Consider the following 16,242-nt stretch of genomic DNA (forward strand, 5'->3'; position numbering starts at 1 on the left):
AATACTCTGTCTTTAATTTTAACCATTTTAATTATGATGTTTTCTTGGTGTGGTCAGTTTTGGGTAGATCCTGTTTGTAACTGTCTGTGCTTCCTGGACTTGTATATCTGTTTCCTTTTCCAGGTTAGGGAAGTTTTCAGCCATTGTGTCTTCAAATATGTTCTCTGCCTCCCCTTTTCCTTTTGGAACCCCTATAATGCAAATGTTAGCATACTTAGTGTTGTCTCAAAGGTCCCTTGAACTGTCCTCATTTTTTAAACTCTTTTTTTTTTCTCTTCAGCTTGAGTGATTTCTACTACTGTCTTCCAGCTTGCTGATCCATTCCTCCATATCATCTAATCTACTGTTGATTCCTTCTAGTATGTTTTTATTTCACTTATTGTTGTCTTCAGCTCTGTTTTGTTGTTCTTTATATTTTATAACTCTTTGTTAAGCTTCTTACTGTGTTTTTCCATTCTTCTCCCAAGTTCTTTGAGCATTTTTATGATCATTACCTTGAACTCTTTATTGGGTAAGTTCCTTAGTTCCACTTCACTTCTGGTGTTTTATCTTATTCCTTTGTTTGGAACAAATTCTTCTGTCACCTCATTTGCCTAACTTGCTGTTTTTATTTCTGTGTATTTGGTAGGTTGGTTACATTTCTTGATCTTGTTGAAGTGGTCTTTTATAGGAAAGGTCCTGTGCATCCCAGCAGCTCACTTCCCTTTGGTCACCAGAGCTTTATGTTCCAGGAATGTCCCCTATGTGGGTTTCATGGGCCCTTCTTTTGTGGTGGGCTGATTTCTGTTGGTGGTCTAGTAGGCATGGATGGTCTGATTGATTGCCAGGCTCTGCCTTTGTGGATGCTGACAGCCGCTGGTAGGTAGGGCCAGGTCACAAGGTGGCTGATTGTGAAGGCTTAGGGGTCCCTAGGCTAGTGCTGGTCCACTGGTGGGCAGAGCTGGACCCTGGTGTGGCTGGCTGAAGGTGTCTCACAGATGGTCTGCACACTGATCGGCAGCACTGGGGCCATGGGAGTCCAGTGATTGGTGCCTGCCCATTGGTGGGTGAGGCCAGGTTCTGGAGTTAGTGCCAGCCCTCTGGTGGGTGGAGCTGGATCCTGGGTTCTCTGGTGGCAGGGCTGGGTCCCTGGGTGGCTGGGGGAATCAAGGTGCCTGTAGTCATTGCCAGCCTGCTGTTGGGTGAAGCTGTGCCCCCACAGTTAGCTGCTTGGCCTGTGGGTCCCAAGGACTGTTGCAGACTGGCTGGTGGGTAGGGCTGGGTCCTTGCACTACGAAGCTAGGAGGACTCCATAATGTTTCTTGCCAGCACGAGCATTCCTCATGGTCGAATGAGCTCCAGAAAATGGCTGTCATCAGTGTCTCTGTCCCCAGGGTGAGTCCCACATGCCTCCTTCTCTCTGGGAGGCTCTCCAAGATCAGCATGTGTGTCTGACCCAGGCCAGTTTAAAATGACTGCTTCTGCCCTGGGTCTTGGAGCATGTAAATTTTCTGTGTGCCCTCTAACAGTGGAGTCTTTATTTCCTACAGCCCTCTGGGTCTCCCAAAAGTAAGCCCCCTGGGTCTCATCTTCTCATTGCAGGACCTCCCGGGTTGGGGAGTCCACAATGGGGCTTGGACCCCTTGCTCCTTGGGGAAAACCTCTGCAATTGTGATTATCCTCGTGTTTGTGGGTAGCCTACCTGTGGGTGTGGGTCTTGACTGTACCATGTCTCTGCCTCTCTTACTTGTCTCATTGTGGATCCTTCTTTATCTTTAGTTGTGGAAGATCTTTTCTGCTAGTCTTTAGGTTGTTCTCATCGTGATAGTTGCTCTGTAAATAGTTGTAATTTTGTTGTGCCCATGGAAGGAGGTGAGCTCAGGGCTTTCCTACTCATCTTCTCCATCCACTAGCCACCAATGTTATTTTTTAATGCTTTGAAGATAAATAATGTATTTAACCTTCAGATAAATTTGGTTTTTAAACTTCAGTAATTTACAAAGAGACAGCCTATAAATTAAGAGACTGACAAATTGATTTGGTTAAAATAGAAGAAAACCAGATATTTCCAACATTATCAGTTTGGTTCTCCTTAAAGTATGAATTCTGTATTTGACATTTGCCTTTTTGACCACTGATAACTTTAAGTCTTCTGCCCATTTTAATTGATGATGTTACTTATTTCAAAATGACATGACATTTTTCACAAGAACTGACAACTTACATATGAAACTAAGTGAAGACATTAAAATTTGGAAGTTTCACAATTTGAGCCACTGAGTATATTGACTACATTCTTTTCTATTTTAGAAAATGGAAGTGTCCAAGTTGGAGAATTGTTACCTTGCAGGATTTGTGGAAGAACATTCTTTCCAGTGGCATTAGTGAGTACCTTTTTTTTGGAGTTTGGTAGATCTTTAATTGTTTAATACTTCAGGACAATGGAAAGAACCTTTAGAATAACTTAAAGAGATACTGGCTAGTATTCAATATGCCTTATGTAACTTCAAATATAAATATGTATTTATTAATATTTTGATGTGGAATAAAGATTTTTCTTTGAGTATGGGTCTGCTGATTAGAGTTTTGCTACATTTTATTTTGCATCCTCTCATTGTTTCCAGTTTTTCTTTAAAGCAGTGAGGAATTAATGACCCAAAATGTCCACCTGACTGCAGACTCCTCTTAAATATTAACAGCTTTCTTTCTTAAACCTTTCTTGCCCACGCTTAATTCATCCATTTTTTTGTTATTAATTAGCTATTTTTCAAAACATTTTCAAAGCATTAAGCTGAGTTTTCAGTGGGAAAATTATGCCTTTTTTTGGTCCTCATTTATGTATTTATTTAATATTTAATTAAATGATATAATCACGATAACAACTACAATTTGTATACATCAGTTTTGGGAACAGGCACTACATACTTTTGACATATACAGCTCAATGTAAGAACAGACATCTCTAGAAAGTCGCCCGTTAGCCATCCTTTTTTTTTTTTTTTTTTAATATTTAAGAGATTTTGTTCTAATAGTTACAGTTACTGTGTGTGTTTGTCAGAATGATATCCAAAAATAAGTATGTAAAACAGTTGTGTATTGAAAATATTAGAGGCTCCATAACATTGAATCAGCCAGTTCTGAGGTTCCTGTTTTCCCAGGTACAGTTTAACAATTCTGACTTGTTCATTGTTTATCAAAATACAAAAGAAAAAAAAGGGCATTTAGCATCCTCTATGTTATTAGTCAACATGTTTTATTTAGGGGAAGGAGAATTATTATTTATCCAGTAGGTTAATTTGAGGTCAGTTAAGAGAGCTTCCATTGTAATGTCTTTAAAATGAATATATGAATGACTGAATGAGCTGGCAGCCATATTAAAACAGCAACAGCAACAACAAACCCCCATCCCCCCACCCAAAAATTGTAGGAGTGGAACACTAGGTAGCACAAGAAAAATCGTTGGTAAAAAAAAGGTGGAAAATTTGAGTTCCAGAGAGGGGGAAGGGATGATAGTGGAGTAAGGACACAAACCTGACCACCTTGTCCTATATTCTGTTAACAAACTACTATTTTGTTAACTTGAGTAATCCCAGCTATTATTATTATGTTAGCTTTTGTAATCCTAATGCTAATGTGTTTTCCATTTACATTCCTTTTTCTAGTATCTATTTTCAAGTATTTAGTAATAAAGGTAACTTTTTTCCCACTTCAATAGCTTTGACTTGCTTACATTAGTTTCCTTATTCTTAGCAGTGTGAAAACCAGGAGACTATTAAACAACTAAAAAAATTTTTGGTAGAGTATTTATCAATACTTTCTTGTTGTGAGAAAGATAACTTGTAACATGCGTTGCATATATTTTTTAACAATTTTAGCTAAAACATTTCTTATTTATGGATTATTATTTATTTCATCTTTCAGGTTTTTAAACTGGTCTCAAATGACAATTTAAAGTTTTATAGTCTTTTTGTAGAAAAGAAAATGACATGTTGTATTTCCTCATCTTGACAGAAAAAACATGGACCTATTTGCCAGAAAACTGCCACTAAAAAACGGAAGACGTTTGATTCAAGCAGACAGAGAGCTGAAGGAACTGATATTCCAACAGTAAAACCTCTTAAACCTAGGGTAATTATATGACCTTGTGAACAGTATGAACCTTGCCGCTATGTGTAATGAAAAAATTATAATAATCTGTTATACTAAGATTGAAGAATAAGCAGAATTCTTTGTCATGTTCTCAGTTTAGAAGTGATCAGAAACTTGTTTATTTTGAATTTCGACAAAAGGGAGGCCAAAGTACTGTCCAACTATTACAGGGAGGTTTTTGTAGCATTGGAGAGCCAATTGCTTAGCTATAGGCTGGAAATAACTGAGAAGTCCTCATACATTCATTGTGAGTCGTTAATTACTTCAGCTATAATCAGGTTTATGTCTCAATATGTTACACTATTACCAGTAGTATAATCCCTGTAGTATACAAAAGTATTAGTTACAAACATCTTAGCATAATAAATAGTATCTTGACTGATTGATTTGTCAGCATTTATCATCTTATTATGCTTTCTGGGGAAAAGTTTTATCCGTTGCTCAGTTGTTCACATATGGTCATTGTCATCTTATTTTCTTCTTTGTAACTAAAAGCAATGAATCTCCTATGCTAATCTCTCCTTAATACCACCTTTCATGATATGTTATTTGCTAAGAGTAAATCACATAAATGCTTTGTGCGACATAGTTTTAAAGAGTTACTTCAGTGTAATAGTCAAAATTTGAGTACCTGATTTAAATAGGTTTTTGAAACAAACTACTTTCAGTGGTAATAACTTTTCCCAGTGTTAGAGGAAGACATTTCCCTATCGGGTAATTAATCTTACTAATAAAATCCTTTGATAACAGAAAAGTCAGTTCATCTTTGTTTTTCAGTTTATGAATACTTAGGGGAAGGATGGAGAAGCTTGAATAAGGTACATAAATTATTATTTAAAGTTTCTCTTGGTAACCTGCCAGATGTATGATTGTATTAGCTTTAATTAGCTTAGATAAATTAATTAAATCTTGGTATAGCATAGTGGGTTTGAAAGCTGGCTCAAGATTCAGACCGCCTGGATTTAACCCTGGCTCTGCTACTTTGTTGTGTTGGGTGAGTTCACACACAGGGGCCTTATTTGTATCTGTATCTGGTACATCAGAGAAGAGAACTGTTTTCTATAGCCTAGAAAGCTACCCTGGGCTGCTCCTTTCTCCCAGAACCTCTTGTAAATAGCTGTACCAGGAAAACCTAACTCATTCAATGATTGGTAATAAAAAACATTACCTAAGCATTAATATAATAATATATATAATACTTTGAGAAGAAAAGGTAGATGAGAGCAGCAAAAATTAGTAATATTCACTGTGGAGCAGATGAATGTTGTGATCAGGAATCTCACTATAAAGTAAGAAACTCTAAAGAATCAGTCATCTCAAACATCTAAATCTGCTTTTATTTAGTTAAGATTTTTGCATCTATATTCATGAGAAAAGTGGCCTGTGATTTTTCATCAGTTTTGTTGCTGTCATAGGACTAGTTGGAAGGTCGTTCTCTTGTTTTCTGTTTTTGAAAGAGGTTTTGAAAGATTGGTGCTGTTTCTTCCTTAAATGTCTGCAAGTACTCAACAGTAAAGGCATCTGGGCCAGGAGTTTTCTTTGTGGGTCTTTTAAATAATAGATTCATTAAAAAAAATAAATATAAGACTATTACAATTTTTCTGTTTCTGGTATCTGTTTTGTGGTGTTTGTCAAGGATATTATCCATTTCATCTTAAATGTCCCATGTATTAACATAAAGTTTTTTTATAATATCTTCTTTTCTTTCTCATGTTTGTAAGAACTGTTTTCCATTCCTTGGTAATTTTTGTTTTCTCTTTTTTTCTTGATTAGTCTTGCCTTATTAGTGTTTTTAAAGAACAGTCTTTTGACTTTGTTGGCTCAACATAATATTCTTGATTTGAAAAACAAAGACATAATAGGAATAATCAGATATTTCAATATTATGACAAAATAAATTTCTTTGTAGCACACAAGCCAGCATTATGTTTAATGGAAAGATACTTAGAGGTAGTTCCATTAAAGTCAGGAACAAGATTAAGCTCCAACCAATACAGTAAGTGCTAGTCAATAGAGTTAAATAATAACAAGAAATTAGTTGCATAGGAATTGGAAAAGAGGGGGTAAAACTATCATTATTAGGTGATGATATACCTGGAAAACCCAAGAGATCAACTGAAAAATTACTACAAACAATAAGAGAAATCAGTGAAGTAATGAGAGGTAAGGTTAATATACAGAAATTATCAGGTTTCATACTTCAACAAACAACTCCTTGAAATATAAAAATGATTAAAAGACCCTTATAAAAGAACAACACAAAATATAAAATATTTAGGAATAAACCTTATAATAATGAAGGTGCAAGACTTCCACAAAGACTACTTTAAAAAACCACTGAAAGACACAAACGAACACTTCTTCAAATGGAAATATATCTCATTCTTGGATAGGTAGACTTAGCAAAATAGAGTCCTTAAGTTCCTTAAGTTGTTTATGAATGTAATGTTTTTTTTTTTTTCCGGTTAAAATGTAGTTTAAAAAAATAGACAAGCTGAATCTAAAGTTCATATGGAAAAATACACATATAAGAATAACCAGAAAAGATTGAAAGAAAAGCAGAATAAAGTAGGGTTACCTTAGTGGATATTAAAATATTATTATAAAATCTCAATATTTAAAACACAGGTACTGACACACATAGAACAGTACAACAGAGAATTCAGGAATAGACCCAGATGCCAAAGAGAATATGATAAAGGTGTTCTCTCAATTCACTGGGGAGAAAAGTTAATAAAGGATGGTGAGATAACCACATAGCCATGTTAAAAAAACAGAAAATAGAGTCCATATGTCATAAATCAGGATAAATTCCAAATGAATAAACGATTTAAGAATGGTTCTAGGTAGAAACATGGAAAAATTTTATTTTACCTTGGTGTGAGGTTGGGCCTTGCTAACTGAATGCAAATCTGGAGACTATAAAAGGAAAAGTAAGTTAAACTACATTTAAAAATAATTCTGCATATCGGAAGACCCTTAAACAAGGTTAAAAGAGATGTATTGTGGGGGAGGGGTGGGGCTAGTCTCCTATAAAGAGTTACTAGAAATTGTTTAAAAAAGGCCAATAACCCAATACATACATTGACCAGGCTTATAAACAGTTCACAGAAAAGACAATACAAATGATTCTTTATGATATGAAAAGATGTTCGCTCTCACTCATTATAGGAAAAAAGGCAGTTAAAACCACAGAGAGAACTATTTTTCACCTCTCTAATCAGTTAAAAAACCAGAAGTTTAGTATCATACTATGTTGGAGAAACTATGGGAAAATAAGGAAGTACACTCTTAGTGGTGGCTTAAGTGTTTGTAACACCTACAGGAGGCAATTTAGCAGTGTCTGTCACAATTACAATTGTATTTTAAAAATTGCATATAATTTAGTTGCCTAAAGTTTCTTTTTAAAATTATAAATTTGGGAGGGAGATCATTTAAGGACTCCTGATGAGGGAACATTTAAAATAATATGGCATTTTCTTGAGTTTTATTTTAATTTATTAAAAATTGTTTTGAAACTGTTTTCTGTTTGTTTGTTTTTTTAATTTGATTGCAGCCTGAACCACCAAAGAAGCCATCTAATTGGAGGAGGAAGCATGAAGAGTTCATAGCCACCATAAGAGCAGCTAAAGGCCTTGGTCAGGCCCTTAAAGAGGGTGGCAAACTTCCTCCCCCTCCTCCACCTTCTTATGATCCTGGTATATGTCATATTGTTGACAGAAATTGTTCATGTGGGAAAGAAATATCGATAGTATTGATAGATTTCTTATAAATTTTAAGATATTAAGCTTAACTTATAATAATTTAACCTAGTAAAGCATGATCTCTAAAAGTTTTCCTACAAAATAATGGTGACAATCCAGGCATTTAGGCTTATAAAGACACATCAGTGTTGAACATAGAAATGCATTATCTTTTTATCTCAATACTTTATAAAGCATTTAATATCATTTAAAAATTATTGTAGTAACTATTAAATGTTAATATTCCAGGAAATTTTTTTTTTTTTTTTTTTTTCGATGCGGCTCTCCCGTTGCGGAGCACAGGCTCCGGACGCACAGGCTCAGCGGCCATGGCTCACGGGCCCAGCCGCTCCGTGGCATGTGGGATCTTCCCGAACTGGGACACGATCCCATGTCCCCTGCATCGGCAGGCGGACTCTCAACCACTGCGCCACCAGGGGAGCCCCTCCAGGAAATATTTTAATCATGCATAATGTCGATTGAAATGTAGTCATTCAGTAAGATTCAGATAATTATGTTGCCTGGTTCTTTGGTATCTTCTAATCTGGGAAGGGAAAAAAAAATCATAATTTTGCTTCTAAAAATGTATTATTCTAGTGGGGTAACCACCATATAGATGGATATACCTAGATTATGCCCTAAATTCATGTATTTTTATATTTTCTTCATTGGGTGGGTAAAAGTTTCTTGTTTATTGTTCCCCAAAGCAAGGCAAGATGCTGGCAACCACATATGAGATAATTGAGATGATGAAAGATTTAAAATAGTACCGTTGACATTTTGACAGTGGTTAATGGAATAGCCTCAAGAGGTAGTTATTTTAATATAACAAGTTAGCTGCATTAAAATTGTGTTAGTATTCTAAGTTGGGATTAATTTCTTAGTAAAGAGAAAGTTAGATATCCTTTATAACATTTTATTGTAGAAGAGAGATTGATAAACAATTTCTATAAAGGACCAATAGTTAATATCTTAGGTTTTGCAGTCCATAAGGTCTCTGTTTCAACTCCTCAACTCTGCCACTGTTGCAAGAAATCAGCCACAGAAAATATGTAAATGAATGATTGTGGCTGTGTTCCAGAAACATGCAGCAGGCAGGCTGGATTTGGCCCATGGGCCCTTGTTTGCCAACTCCTATTTGAGTCTTAGTAATTAACTTTAATGCTATGAGTATTTCTGGAATGTTCCATTTGGGTTTGCGTCTCTTCTATTTCTACCTTAATTTTCCCCATGAAGTTGAGTTCTCTCTTTGTTTTAGAGGTATTTGTATATTGCATCTTATTCAACACAGCTATATTTCTCATGTTTACGTTAAGTCAGAGCGGGGGCTCGGGGGCAGTTCTTCAGGATAATTTCGACTTCAGAATGTTTTTGATCTCTTAGTCCTGACAGAACAACTTCTTCGTTATTAGAGATTTTAGACCTGTTACACTAGTTAGCAGGACAAACTTCTGAGATTCAGATGAGTGTAAATTCTAAAGGGCAAAAAACTCCATCTCAAAAAGTAAACCTGTTGAAATAAGTTGAAGATTTTTTTTGACACTGCTAAGTTGTTATATTTATTTCTTCTCTGTATCTCATAGAGTTGAAATCTTTCACAGTGCTATAAAATTTGGTTCTTTCTGGGATAACTTTAAGATTTATTTTGTGAGAAGTTTTGTTTGTACTATATATTGCATTTGGGGAGAATATATAAGCTGCAACATTTGCTGTTTCTTAAATTTGAATTACTTAGGAGATATATTTTTATTATTCCATCTGTTGGGATCTGTAAGAGAAAATAAAACTGTATAAGGTCTGTTAAATTATTTCTTGACAGCTTTCCTCTAATTGAAATTAAAGATTTTAACAGATGAGCCCAAATTTTTATTTTATGTAAATTTTTATTTAATGTAATGTGTTATTAACTACTTAACCTAGTCTACCTTATGAAAATATATATTTGTGATGAAAACATATGGTAATATAGAAGCAAAAAATAATTAACATTTTTCCTTTACTTATTCATTTTTATGGAGGGACGATTTATCTTTTTTTTCCCCTCAAATTTGATTCTAAGCTGGGAGAAAATTGTAGTTTATCATATACTAGCATACTTTTTTTCTTAAATATCTTTACTAATTTTAGATAAATCAGGTTGGGTGGTTATAAGAAAATGAGAGTTTTTGCTTAGCAGGTGTTATTTATGTTATATGTCTTGAATTACTGTTCATAAAACTTACAACTCTTTATGTCCCATTTCAGGTATTATGTTACTAATCTGTTTCTTTTTTCTGTTTTAGATTATATTCAGTGTCCATATTGCCAGAGGAGATTTAATGAAAATGCAGCCGATAGACATATAAATTTCTGTAAAGAGCAGGCAGCACGTATTAGTAATAAAGGCAAATTTTCTACTGATACCAAAGGAAAATCGACTTCTCGGACACAGGTAATCATTGTGGTCATTTCTACAAATAAATGAGAAAATGACTTTAAGTTCACAGTTTTATGTTTATTCTTTATAGCACATTTAACTACAGTTTTCTCACCTGCTAAAATTTATATATTACTGTTCAGGGATTTAGTAAGAAATTTGAATGGCTAGTTGAGAACAAAATTTGAAGTGGACTTGAGTTAGTAAAGACTTAAAAATATATAGATTTAAAGAGTTATTAGGGAAAAAGGGAGAAAATTAGTTTAAAATAGATACAGCAGATTCAGAGGAAACTAGAGGGGTTAGATGAATGAGAAAATGGCAATAAAAATCCACATTTGAAAATCGTGTAAGTTGTGAATGTTTCCATGTTATATATGAGTAACACATTTGAGGAAATGAAAACATGGGGTCACATCCAGACTGCTACTTTTGAACTTTTAGGCAAATGACATTAATGTATGTAAGCCTTCATTTCTTCATCTGTGAAGTGGTAATCTACATAACTATAGTGAGAAGCAAATGAAATGATGTATGTGAAAGCACTTAGAGAACCATAAACCATATAAGGATTTTGTTATATTAAATTTACTTATACACTACTGTTGTTTTTCTTTAAGCATTTGTTACATAAAAACTTTGACAATATCATACTTTTAAGCAAATTTTATTTTTCACAAAGCTTTCATTTGTACACTTTTGTTTTTTAGTACTGTAAACTTAGCAAACAGTAAATAATCAAATCTATTTTTTTTGTTACTTATGAATAAAATATTGGATAAAAAGACCACATTGCAATTGAGACCTCCTTGAGAGAATCCTCCTACTGAATTTTTGTTAATATTATTGAAAATGGAGCATATCATTATTACCATCATCATTGTGGGGAAAGAATAGCGAAGAAAACTCATTTAGAAGAATTTCCAGAACAGATGGCAAACAATGTATATCTTTTGAACAGTTAAGAACATCAATAGGATTTTAAGAATAAAATAGTAGAGCAAAGGAAATACAGTAGAATGTGTGTATTCCAGCAGCTTGGTGCCAAATGATTTGTAAATGTAAAATCCAAGTAGTTTTTAAGTTCCCACCTTAAATTTTATCAGTTCTGATACCATGCCTGGTCATATATATTTATTTCAGTCTGACCCCATATTTTCTCATCTAAATTCATTCAAGAAGTTTTTGAGTACTCTCTTTGAACCAGACATTGTACCTGGTACTGGATCTACATTAGTAAACTAAGTAGAGTACTTTTCCTAAACATGCTTAAATGCTTCCTTGTCATATTTAGCAACTGTAATCTGGCCTGATTACAGCCCACTTTTTGACCCTGCTCTAATCAAAATAATGATACGAACACAGTGAAGATCAGGTTTTATAGGTAAAAACAAGAAGTTCTACCGTTCAGTTAAGCTGTCATAATTCTTCTTCACTAGGAATTTTATCAAATTCAGGCATGGTTGTATTAAAGTAGACCCATGAAGACATAGCAAACCAAAAATATCATCTAATGTATGCTAAATTACATGTCTTGTTATTTTAAAAGAACAAATTATTTTGAAATAACTCATGCATAATTTAGGTCCTGCAGTAGTCTTTCATCAGATTAGGCTAGGCTGAGTTACCTTACGAGTTTAAAGCAATACAATAAGTATTTTATGATTTAGGAATTTTCCTAATCATATTCTGATAGGAAATAATATTCTGATTTCCAAATCAGTATTCTGATTGATTCTTACCCTACTTATTCTAAAATAATGAAGCTTTAAGTCTGGAAAGATGACGTGCAACTTTTAATAATTTTTTTTCTGATTATTAAAGGGATTCCTATTCTTTATGGAAAATTTGAGAAATATATATATTTTAAAAGTTATCAACATAGTTAACATTTTAAATATCTCTAAGCTCTTATTTTTTTACAACACTTTTATTCTGATTTTTTCTTACAATCTTCCCGTTATTTTTTTTGTAAATTATACACATAGAAAACAAAGCATAAAACATAAATACATGCATAACCACAAGAAAGTTGAGAAATACAATATTGTTAGTCTTACAAAAGCCTCCACTAGTGTTTCACTCCCAGAATGTAATGTTCTCTCACTCCTAGCCCCCAACGCCCATGAAGTAGTCACTATTTTGACTTTACATATAATCAATTTTTGCCTTTTTATATAGTCCCCAGACCACATTAATATTTTTATTTACTATAGCTTTATGAAAATTTTTTTAATAGAAGTATAGTGAGTTTACAATATTACATTAGTTTCAGGTATACAGCATAGTGATTCAGTATTTTTACAGATTATATTTCATTTAAATTTATTATATAATAATGGCTATATTTCCCTGTGCTGTACAATATATCCTTGTTGCTTATTTGTTTTATACATAGTAGTTTGTATCTCTTAATCCCTTAAGCCTATTTTGCCCCTCCCGCCTTCTCTCACTCCACTGGTAACCACTAGTTTGTTCTCTGTATGTGTGAGTCTGCTTTTTTGTTATACTCACTAGTTTTTTTTAGATTCCACATATAAGTGATATCATACAGTATTTATCTTTCTCTGACTTCACTTACTATGATATTCTCTAGGTCCATTTATGTTGCTGCAAGTGGCAATATTTAATTCCTTTTAATGGATGAGTAATATTTCATTGTGTATGTATATATGTACCACATCTTCTTTATCCATTCATCTGTCAGTGGACATTTAGGTTGCTTCCATGTCTTGGCTATTGTAAATAGTGCTTCAGTGAACATTGGGGTGCATGTATCTTTCCAAATTAGTTTTCGTCTTTTCCAGACATATGCCCAGGAGTGGGATTGCAGGATCACATGGTAACTCTATTCTTAGTTTTTTAAGGAACCTCCATACTGTTCTCCATAGTGGCTCTACCAATTTACATTCCCACCAACAGTGTAGGAGGTTTCCTTTTTCTCCACTCTCTCCAGCATTTATTATTTGTAGACTTTTTGATGATGGCCATTCTGACTGGAGTGAGGTGATAACCTCACTGTAGTTTTGATTTGCATTTCTCTGATAATTAGCGGTGTTGAGCATTTTTTCATGTGTCTGTTGGCCATGTCTGTCTTCTTTGGAAAAATGTCTATTTCGGTCTTCTGCTTATTTTTTTTTTTTTTTTGCTGTACGTGGGCCGCTCACTGTTGAGGGCTCTCCCGTTGCAGAGCACAGGCTCTGGACGTGCAGGCTCAGTGGCCATGGCTCACGAGCCTAGCTGCTCCACGGCATGTGGGATCTTCCCAGACCAGGGCACGAACCCATGTCCCCTGCATCGGCAGGTGGACTCTCAACCACTGCGCCACCAGGGAAGCCCTCTTCTGCCCATTTTTTAGTTGGGTTGTTTGTTTTCTTCATGTTGAGTTGTATGAGCTGTTTATAAATTTTGGATATTAATCCCTTATCAGTCACATCATTTGCAAATGATTTTCTCCCACTCAGTCAGTAGTCTTTTTGTTTTGTCAGTGGTTTCCCTTGGCTGTGCAAAAGCTCTTAGGTTTAATTAGGTCCCATTCACTTATTTTTTCATTTATTTCCTTTGCCTTAGTAGGCATATCTAAAAAAAATATTGCTATGCCTTATGTCAGAGTGTTCTGCCTGTTTTCTCTTCTAGGAATTTTATGGTTTCTGGTCTTACATTTAGGTCCTTAATCCATTCTGAGTTTATCTTTGTATATGGTTTGAGGAAATGTTATAATCATTCTTTTATATGTAGCCATCCAGTTTTCTCAGCACCACTTAATTAAACAGACTGTCTTTTCTCCCTTGTATATTCTTTTTTTTTTTTTTTTTTTTTTTTTTTTTTGTGGTACGCAGGCCTCTCACTGTTGTGGCCTCTCCCGTTGCAGAGCACAGGCTCCAGATGCGCAGGCTCAGTGGCCATGGCTCACGGGCCTAGCCGCTCCGCGGCATGTGGGATCTTCCCGGACCGGGGCACGAACCTGCGTCCCCTGCATCGTCAGGTGGACTCTCAACCAGTGCGCCACCAGCGAAGCCCTCCGTTGTATATTCTTGCTTCCCTGTTGTAGATTAATTGACCATAGGTGCATGGGTTTATTTCTGGGCTCTCTATTCTGTTCCATTGATGTAGGTGTCTTATTTTTGTGCCAGTACCATACTATTTTGATTATTGTAGCTTTATATTATAGTCTGAAGGCAGGGAGCATGATACCTGTGGCTTTTTTCTTAGCTATATAAATCTTGATATCTGGTAGAACTGTTTCTCCTACCTTCTGTTTTTTAAGGTTGTTTTAGCTAATTTTGGTCCTTTGCATTTTCACATAAATTTGAAATTATCTTTTTAACGTCATTGCACACGTGCACATATATACCCACCTGTATTCGATTTTTGATTAGGATTGCATTGAATCAGCTGGGATTGAGTTTATATTTTCACTGTCTTGGGCTTTCCCAGACTGAATATTATCAATCTTTTTCATTTTAGCTGTTGTAGTGGGTGTATGGCGGTGTATTGTTGTGATTTTAATTTACAGTTCTTTGAAAACCAATTAGTTTTAGTATCATTTTGTGTTCTTTTTTTTTTTTTTTTTGTGGTAAGCGGGCCTCTCAACGTTGTGGCCTCTCCAGTTGCAGAGCACAGGCTCTGGACACACAGGCCCAGCAGCCACGGCTCACGGGCCCAGCTGCTCCGTGACTTGTGGGATCCTCCCAGACCAGGGCACGAACCCGTGTCCCCCATGTCGGCAGGCAGACTGTCAACCACTGCACCACCAGAGAAGCCCTGGGGTCTCCTTTTAACAAGCTGCATGTTTGTAGTTCCCGTTGTTTTTGGTGTCTGACCCTAGTGGATAAGGTTTGTTCCGTGGGTTGTGTAGGCTTCCTGGTGGAGGGGACTGGTGCCTGTGTTCTGGTGAATGAGGCTGGATCTTTCCTTTCTGTTGGGCAGGACCATGTCCAGTGGTGTGTTTTTGGGTGTCTGTGAATTTATCATGATTTAGGCAACCTCTCTTCTAGTGGGTAGGGTTGTGTTCCTATCTTGCTACTTTTTTAGCATGGAGTGTTCACACTGGCACTTGCTGGTCATTGAGTGGAGCTGGGTCTTAGTGCTGAGATGGAGATCTCTGTGAGAGTTCTCGCCAATTCTTATTCCTTGGGGCCAGGAGGTCTCTGGTGGTCCAATATCCTCAACTCAGCTCTGCCATCTCAGAGGTTCAGGCCTGAAACCTGGCCAGAGCACCAAGACCCTGTCAGCCACATGGCTCAGAAGGACAGGGAGAAAAAAAAGAAGGAAAAATAAAATAAAATAAAGCTATTAAAATAAACAATAAAACAATATTATTAAAATAAAAACATTTTAAAGTAATAAGAAAAGAAGAGAGCAACCAAACCAATAAACATATCCACCAATGATAACAAGCAGTAAAAACTATACTAAGAAAACATAAAAATCAGAAACTAGTTAGTCACATACAGCAAACCCCAAGTCTACAGTTGCTCCCAAAGTCCACCACCTCAATTTTGGGATGATTCGTTGTCTATTCATGTATCCCACAGATGCTAGGTACGTCAAGTTGATTGTGGGGATTTAATCCGCTTCTCCTGAGGCTGCTGGGAGAGATTTCCCTTTCTCTTCTTTGTTAGCACATCTCCTGGGGTTCAGCTTTGGATTTGGCCCCACCTCTGCATGTAGGTCTCCCTCTGGCATCTGTTCTTTACCCAGACAGGAGGGGGTTAAAGGAGCAGCTGATTCAGGGGCTCTGGCTCACTCAGGCCCAGTGGAGAGAGGGGTACAGAATGTGGGGTGAGCTCGTGGTGGCAGAGGGCAGCCTGACTTTGCAACAGCCTGCAGCGTGCTGTGTGTTCTCCTGGGGTAGTTGTCCCTGGATCATGGGACACTGGCAGTGGCGGGCTGCACAGGCTCCAGGGAGGGGAGGTGTGGTGCTAAGGCTGCTGCTGCAGCCACCAAGAAGCC

General features: G+C 36.0%; 1 protein-coding gene across 1 annotated transcript in view; it reads left to right on the top strand.

Moving 5' to 3' along the window:
- The first annotated feature begins 803 nt into the window (after positions 1 to 803).
- ZC2HC1A (zinc finger C2HC-type containing 1A) overlaps positions 804 to 16,242 on the top strand; it is a 48,515-nt gene continuing 33,076 nt past the window's right edge. Inside the window, exons 1-5 of the mRNA XM_007454967.1 lie at positions 804 to 858; positions 2,239 to 2,363; positions 3,991 to 4,107; positions 7,685 to 7,826; positions 10,154 to 10,302. Coding sequence (XP_007455029.1) covers positions 804 to 858; positions 2,239 to 2,363; positions 3,991 to 4,107; positions 7,685 to 7,826; positions 10,154 to 10,302 — 588 coding nt within the window. The remainder of the gene's footprint in view (positions 859 to 2,238; positions 2,364 to 3,990; positions 4,108 to 7,684; positions 7,827 to 10,153; positions 10,303 to 16,242) is intronic.

This window comes from Lipotes vexillifer, unplaced genomic scaffold, assembly GCF_000442215.2.
Source record: "Lipotes vexillifer unplaced genomic scaffold, Lipotes_vexillifer_v1.1 scaffold1033, whole genome shotgun sequence".
Taxonomy (NCBI): Eukaryota; Metazoa; Chordata; class Mammalia; order Artiodactyla; family Lipotidae; genus Lipotes; species Lipotes vexillifer.